General features: G+C 45.6%; 1 protein-coding gene across 1 annotated transcript; it reads right to left on the reverse strand.

The window, feature by feature from the left end:
• Window positions 1-2,449: 2,449 nt before the first annotated feature.
• On the reverse strand, window positions 2,450-6,533 carry b3gnt9 (UDP-GlcNAc:betaGal beta-1,3-N-acetylglucosaminyltransferase 9). Its single transcript, XM_005752822.1, has 7 exons — window positions 6,247-6,533; window positions 5,433-5,688; window positions 5,208-5,327; window positions 4,490-4,828; window positions 3,893-4,134; window positions 3,563-3,818; window positions 2,450-3,486 (listed from the first exon to the last, which is right to left on the reverse strand). The coding sequence occupies exons 2-7, from the start codon at window positions 5,583-5,585 to the stop codon at window positions 3,142-3,144; spliced, it is 1,455 nt and encodes a 484-aa protein (XP_005752879.1). The 5' UTR covers window positions 5,586-5,688; window positions 6,247-6,533; the 3' UTR covers window positions 2,450-3,141.
• Between the last annotated feature and the right edge of the window lie 1,046 nt (window positions 6,534-7,579).

A 7,579-nucleotide genomic window follows, 5' to 3' on the forward strand; every position in this document is an offset into this window, starting at 1 on the left:
AAGCAGTTTCTCAACAGCTCAATTACTTCTTAACACAGAATAACTGCTATGATGCCTTCCAGTCAGGTTTTACACAGAACCACAGCACTGAAACCGCTCTGACCAAAGTGTTTAATGACATATGTCTGAATACAGACAGTGGAAAAATGTCAGTCCTAGTTTTACTGGATCTCAGTGCAGCATTTGATACAGTCGACCACAACATATTACTCAAACGACTGGAGAACTGGGCAGGTCTTTCAGGAACTGTACTATACTGGTTCAAAACATACTTAGAAAACAGGAAATACTTTGCATCAATAGGTAACTTCACATCGGAGCAGACAAGTATCACATGTGGAGTTCCCCAAGGTTCCATCTTGGGACCCCTTCTGTTTAACATCTACATGCTCCCACTGGCACAAATTATAAAGAACAAAATAAACTACCACAGCTATGCAGTAATAGTCTTCGGCGCCAAAGAAAAACGATTACAGGTCACCAGAGAACTTCAATCTATACATCTAAAAACCACAAACCAGGCGAGAAATGTGGGTGTAGTGATGGATGCAGACCTAAACTTAGAAAAACACATTAAGACAATAACAAAGTCAGCTTACTATCACCTCAAGAATATTTCAAGGATAAAAGATCTGATGTCTCAACAGGACCTGGAAAAACGAGTCCATGCATTCATCTTTAGTAGGCTTGATTACTGTAACAGCATCTTTACAGGTCTACCTAAAAAATCAGTCAGACAACTACAGCTCATTCAGAACTCTGCTGCTCGAGTCCTCACTAAGACCAAAAAAGTGGACCACATCAGTCCAGCTCTGAGGTCTTTACACTGGCTGCCTGTCCGTCAGAGGATAGACTTTAAAGTTCTGATGCTGGCCTATAAAGCTCTGAATGGTTTAGGACCAAAATACATCAGTGACCTCCTGACCCAGTATGAACCTTCCAGATCCCTCAGGTCATCTGGATCCGGTCTTTTATCAGTTCCCAGAGTCAGAACCAGACACGGAGAAGCTGCATTCAGCTTTTATGCTCCTTGTATCTGGAACAAACTCCCAGAAAGCCTCAGATCAGCTGAAACACTCAGTTTATTTAAATCCAGGTTGAAGACTCACCTGTTCTCAGCTGCATTTGAATAAAGCACCAAATCCACACTTTAAGCTTAAATTTCAAAACTTACATTTAACTACTGATTTTATCGACTCGACCGGACTCGTTCCTGGTGGGTGATGGGCTCCACCAGGGCTGCCCTTTGTCTCCGGTTCTGTTCATAATTTTTATGGACAGGATTTCTAGGCGCAGCCAAGTGGTGGAGGGCTTTCGCTTTGGTGACCTCAGAATCTCATCTCTGATTTTTGCAGATGATGTGGTTCTGTTGGCTTCATCGGGTGAGGGCCTCCAGCTCGCACTGGAGCGGACGCTGCACCGGTCCGTCGTGGTGAAGAGGGAGCTGAGTGTAAAAGCGAAGCTCTCAATTTACCGGTCGATCTACGTCCCTACCCTCACCTATGGCCACGCGCTGTGGGTAGTGACCGAAAGAACGAGATCGCGGATACAAGCGGCAGAAATGAGCTTCCTCCGAAGGGTGGCTGGCCTCTCCCTTAGAGATAGGGTGAGAAGTTCGGCCATCCGGGAGGGGCTCAGAGTAGAGCAGCTGCTGCTCCACATCGAAAGGAGCCAGCTGAGGTGGTTCGGGCATCTGACAAGGATGCCCCCTGGGCGCCTCCTGGGTGAGGTGTTCCAGGCATGTCCCACCGGGAGGAGGCCCCGGGGCAGACCCAGGACACGCTGGAGAGATTATATCTCTCGGCTGGCCTGGGAACGCCTTGGAATTCCCCCGGATAAGCTGGAGGAGGTGGCTGGGGAGAGGGAGGTCTGGGCCTCTTTGCTTAGGCTGCTGCCCCCGCGACCTGGCCCCGGATAAAGCGGATGAAGATGGATGGATGGATTTTATCGACTGTTTTTTGCTTTGCTTTTTTTTTAATCAATTTTAAATCATGCTTTTATTTGTTTTTGTTTTTTAATGTCTCTGTAAAGCACTTTGAATCACCTTGTTGTTGAATTGTGCTATAGAAATAAACCTGCCTTGCCTATCCATGCATTCAGGTTGACCTATCAGAGAGAGGGACAGATCAGCCGATGTTATATTTACATATTGTTCTGTAATTATCTGTGTTGTGTGTTTATCAATCGCTGTAAGTATCTGATGAAGCTGGTTGAACATTTGGTTTTCTTTGTCTTATCTCGACCCATTGAAATGTCAAACAAGTAATGACAGGGTTACAATATGCCTCCAAAACAAAACCCACTTTGCTGAAGTCTGCCACACTAAATACTGAACCTCAGTGCTGTCCCGTCCATGTTTGCTTCGTCTGTCTTTATGAGGACCATATCAGCCATAATACTCTAGACTAATCTTACACAACATGGCAAAAACAGGCAAATTCTACTAAAGTCCAGAGAACACGAGATTGTTTATTTTGTTTTAACGGACATAAATGTGATCTGTATACATGTGTGAACTTTGGCAGATTACTCTGAGATTCAGGAAACGGGATACGTCCAAACTGCGGCAGAGGTTTAGTTAGTGTGCATGTTTCAGTGAGCCTTGGTCCCATTTGGTTTGCATCATGCAGGTGGTTTCTATTTAGACTTGATTTGCTGCTCCTCCGGGGAACAGATAATGCGACCTTCCATTGGTGCCTCTGGGCAGCGTTACAAAGAAGAGAGGGGCATCTCTAAAAATCCCTGCTCCCTTCCCACTACACAAAGTCATTTCCAGTCTTGTCCACAGTCTGAATGTTAACAACGTGACAGCTTTGAGCAAATGGGGTTAAACCAGCTAACCGCGCTTTCTTTGGTTGTTCTCGTGGAACTGTATGGACGTAAACAATGTAAACAATACATTAAGGTTTAAAAGTCCCAACTGTTCACAGCCACAGTGTGAAAAGACAAATGGGGCTCTGATGTCAAACTAAAATCCCCTCGGGGCTTTCTTCTCAATAATCTGGAACACATTTGGCCTTCGTCAGTTCATTTCCCCCACGACTGCCAGCCAGCTTGTATAAAGTCTCATATGACTCAGCTGCGCTTTTGAACGCCTCACGAGCCTTTCCAGTCTCGTGCTATGACCATTTTGTAGGGTCACTAATGTGAGACGAACACCCGTTTCTCATCGTAGTCCGTCTCCTTCCCCACCATCGAGCCCAGCCCCCCCCTCCATTTAAAAGGCCGGGGCGTCCGGCTGGTCCTGTTGTGGCAGCTCAGTTTGGGGTCGTGCAGGAGGTTCCACATGAGCCAGATTTGGGGGACGCTGAGGCTGTGAACAACCATGAGTTCTCTGTAAAAACAAGGGTCGAACGTCTGAAGGTGAGGAGCTCCTGACGGTCGGGGAATTCCAAAGGTCCGAAAGCCCTGATGTCGCGATGGTTTGATGCCGATCAGCTGGAGGCACATTCCCAGAAAGACATCGTCAATGGGGAACAATTCCACCTGGAAAAAAAAGCCATTCGAAATCATAGCATTTTTGATAGATGTGTGAAAATGCTCACTTTCTAATTTGAAGTACCTGTCGACAGGCGGAGCTCAGTCTCTGAGCTGTGTGTCCCGACATAACGAACCCTCCTCCGCCAGCATAATCGGGGTACAGACCCCCTCCGTACAAAAACTCTGGCACATAGTATTTGGAAGTGCGCCGACGAATGGGTTTAGCACGGATAATAATATCACCGATAAACAGATCCTCGTTTGGCTGTTGGCCTCGTAGCATTTCCAGTATGTTTTCCACATTAACATACACATCAGCATCACCTTTGAAGATGAACCTGGATAAGACGAGATAAACGTAAGCTGAGCACTGGAAAACAAACTTAAGTCGGCTCGATTAATCGACACTGACTTGACACGAGGACAGCTGCTGTTGATCCAGTTCAGAAAGTGTGTTTCTTTTAGCGTCAGGTTGAAAAAGGTGTCTTCGAAATCCCACAGCAGGACGTCCTTATAGGTTTGACTCTCGTAGGACAGGAGCTGATCCCACAGAGGCAGAGCGGTTCGATTCTTGGGAACACCCAAGAGGAAAACTGTGCGGATGGACACGTCATTTTCAAAATGTCCCTCCTTACCCCACGTCCGGCGTACTACCTAAGAAAAAATGAAGCACAAAGGTTGTTTAACTCGACTAAGAGAGTAAAGATTTTCCTAACACGCTGCCCAGACACTTGATAGACTAAGAGCGGTAATACTCTTCATTAGGAATCATGTTTATGTCGATAAATTGAGTTACGTCCCACATTCAGTCACTTTCTTTGCTCAGTTTTGTTCCTTAATCCACTCCTGCCTTAAAGATGCGCTTGATCCGTATCGACCGGTGCTGGAAAACCAGATTACGTAAGTAGTGATGCCGTGGAGTGGAAAAGGAACTAAATTGGTTATTACAGCCTCAAGTTTAGTAAGACGCAGAAAATACTGAGACATATGTTCTTGCAGAATATTTTACCTGACGTTTATCAAAATCTGCTGCTATGGATTTCACTGCAATGAGCATATAAGGGGCATTGTTAGACCCTCCTCCTTGTTCCTCTGCTCCTCTGATGTGACATTTTTCTGGCTGGTCTATGAGCAGCTTGAAGTTTCTGTTGTCCTTTTCTCTCAGATAAGCCTCAAAGTCAAACTGTGGCATCGTGGGTAGGGGATTGGCCGCAGTCTTGGTCGGCACAGCGTTCTTCCTTCGTGGCTTGGATTTGCCCTTAGACTTGGATTTGTGTTGGGGAGGTTTCGACCTGGACTGGGATTTACATGGAGGTGGCTGGACCCCTGAAGCCCTGGACGGGAACGCCTATTAGGGGAAAATGTGTAAAGAAGACAATATCATTCATTAGCGGCACGTAATCTTAACAGCCATATAATACTCACACAGTGTCCTGCATAATGTTTGTTTGTGACTCTGTATTTCATACTAATGTTGTAAATAAGGACTGAGCTAAGAAATGAATATCATGGTGCAACAACTTCATGACTTTGTGTCACAATCTGATCCACTCCTCCACTTTTATTTAAATCTCAGTTTCTATTGAATATCTCTAAAAACAGATTTTTTGTATATATCGCTGGCAATATAGACCCTTAAACAATATCTGTTTTAATAACGCCATTAGGCTCGCTGCTATAATACCAACACCTTCATATCAGCAAGTGTAACCTATATCGGGTCATACCCCTTGAAAGTCCTGGCCCACTTTAGCTCCAGTGGCTCCCAGCAGGGTCCGACTGGGGCTGGTGGAGCCGTGGATGTGCAGCTTCCACACAGGTCTATCCCATCCAGAGGAGAGCACAACCTGGAAACACAAGTGTTGTTTGAAAACTGAGTTGGATTTTTCTTTTAATCCAAAAAGCAACAGTGAAACAACGTGAACAGCAAAAAGAGCAACTTCCATCCTTACGTGTCGGGCATACAGCAGGAAACAGAACAGCACCAGCAGCAGAACTGTGCACATCACGTCTCCCTTCACATGGAGGAGCCTCCTCGTCACCAACATCCTTCTCAGCATCGTTTGAAGACGCTGACTGTAGTGAAGTATCAAGCAGGGATGCATTGGTCAGTCCTGCAGCAGCCTGGCAGACTGACTGGTACTTGGAGCTGGAAGACTCGATTTGGTTTTGCTGACTAGTCTGTTAAACTTGTGACGTGAGAGCATCCTGGAGCAAAAGCAACAGACAGCATCAAAGAAAAAACAAAGAATCATTTAACGACCGCCCCGTTATTCTTCCCTTTGGGTTAAACTGTCCCAGATATTTATTTCAGCTCTGACCCGCGGTCATCTGATGCAATCGCTTCTTCCACTGTGGAAGGAATCAGTTCAGCAGATTTCCCGGGGCAAACAAATAAGCTGCGGTCTAGATGCCACGGCCAATCCTCAGTTTCACCCACTTTTTACTGTATCACCGATAAACATCCACGCAACAATATCACTCGTGCTTTTTATGAGCTGATGCGACTGTTTTTCCCTCTCACACCAAATTCTTCACTGGGTTCAGGAGTGGGAGTGTCTGGGTCTTGTGTAAGGGAACACGAAGGTACCGAGAACTATTTTCTAAGAACGCTGTGTCCCTGAAGCAGACATAACGGCATAAATTAGAACAAGAACACAGAAGATTATCAGCTATATTACAAATATAGAAACACGCATCTGCTTATTTCTTTCATATTTAAATATATCGAGTGTTTTCTTGTTAAAGCAATTCATTCAGACTTACCCGCGGAGGCAGACAGAGGGTCAAACTAAAAACATCTGGGCTCCAGCGTGGGCTCCTTCTGCTCTAACAAAGTAAACCGACTTCCAGAGTTCGTAGAAAACCGCGAGGGGAAGTAAAATAGCGCACATCTGTCCGTGTGCTGTTTTCATGAGTACGAAAGATGCTCAAAGACGAGATGAAAACCCTGAAGGTGTTTCTCTGACCTGGCGCAGGACGGCTCTCCTCATGCTGCGTTAAGGTGCTGTAGGAAATAACACGTGTTCATTGTGTACCGTGGCAAACGCTAGCCTGTCTTATAATGGTTAAAGTGTGAGTTACTGACTCGATGTGGGCGTGGCTGAACGAGCTCAAAAGTAGAGTATCGCTCTACGGATACTTTTCAAACGCAGTTAAAGTAGACGATCAACGCGAACAGCCTTTGGGAGGAGATGTATAGAAATATGTCAATAAACCGGGCAAAAGCAAAGGGCATATGTAAAGACATCAGGCTAGTGATGCAAGTTTTTTTGGGTTTTTTGCCTAATAAACTCTGTAAAAATGTTGCTATAATACAGGACAGCGTGGGCAGTGGGCTCTGGTCGGCAGTAGGGAGGAGTTAAACACTGATTCCAACCAGGGACTGCATAAAACATTTAAAAATGCAGTAAAACTTGGAGTGTTGTTCATGGTTTTGGTCTTGTTTGTTTCTACCAGGGATTTTAGAGATGAGCTCCAACTACAGAGCAGACTCAAGGAGACGTTCAGTGGCATCAAGTTTGATGGTGTCCAGCTTTTGATGCAGGTTTGCCACCACACCGTGAAGCAGAGGAAATACAAGAGAAGGTGATGATATAAAACGGTATAGAAGGAAATGTAAAAGTCATCCTGCAGTGCGTGTACAGCATTCAGACTCCCAACTGCATTTAAAGCTACGTGACCCACTGTTGGCAGAACCGTGATGATGTTTTCTGTACACAGTCCGTGGCTTTGTTGGCCCAGGATGGGAGTGGGGTAACTACGGCTGTATCCCAGTTCAGGGTCTGCAGCCTCAACGATCCTCAAGCGCTGCGTACTCAAAGACCGCTAAGGCCGGAAGTGCGAGGCTTGTGAAATGGGCGGTCTAGCCTCCGTCGCGCTGCCCAGGTTGCCTAGCAACCATGATACTAACAGCTGGAAACGTGTCATACAGCTGTGTTTGACAGAGATGAAGGAGAAAAGCTTTTGTTCATGTGTTTGTTTGTTTCTACATGAGCTTTGATCATTCTCTGTAAGATTAAGCTCAGCTATTGGACGGCGTATATGTTAAAGTAAAGGCTTTAGAACCAAGTTAGTACAAACGTCACTAATGTCACAT

The sequence above is a fragment of the Pundamilia nyererei genome, unplaced genomic scaffold (assembly GCF_000239375.1).
Source record: "Pundamilia nyererei isolate P.nyererei 1_Seehausen unplaced genomic scaffold, PunNye1.0 scaffold00384, whole genome shotgun sequence".
Taxonomy (NCBI): Eukaryota; Metazoa; Chordata; class Actinopteri; order Cichliformes; family Cichlidae; genus Pundamilia; species Pundamilia nyererei.

Coding starts and splice junctions, on each gene's coding strand:
- b3gnt9 (XM_005752822.1), bottom strand. CDS start 5,585: ATGCATCCCTGCTTGATACTTCACTACAGTCAGCGTCTTCAAACGATG. Junction 4,829..5,207: donor TGGGCCAGGACTTTCAAGGG/GTATGACCCGAT, acceptor TTCCCCTAATAG/GCGTTCCCGTCCAGGGCTTC. Junction 4,135..4,489: donor CAGATTTTGATAAACGTCAG/GTAAAATATTCT, acceptor ATTTTTTCTTAG/GTAGTACGCCGGACGTGGGG.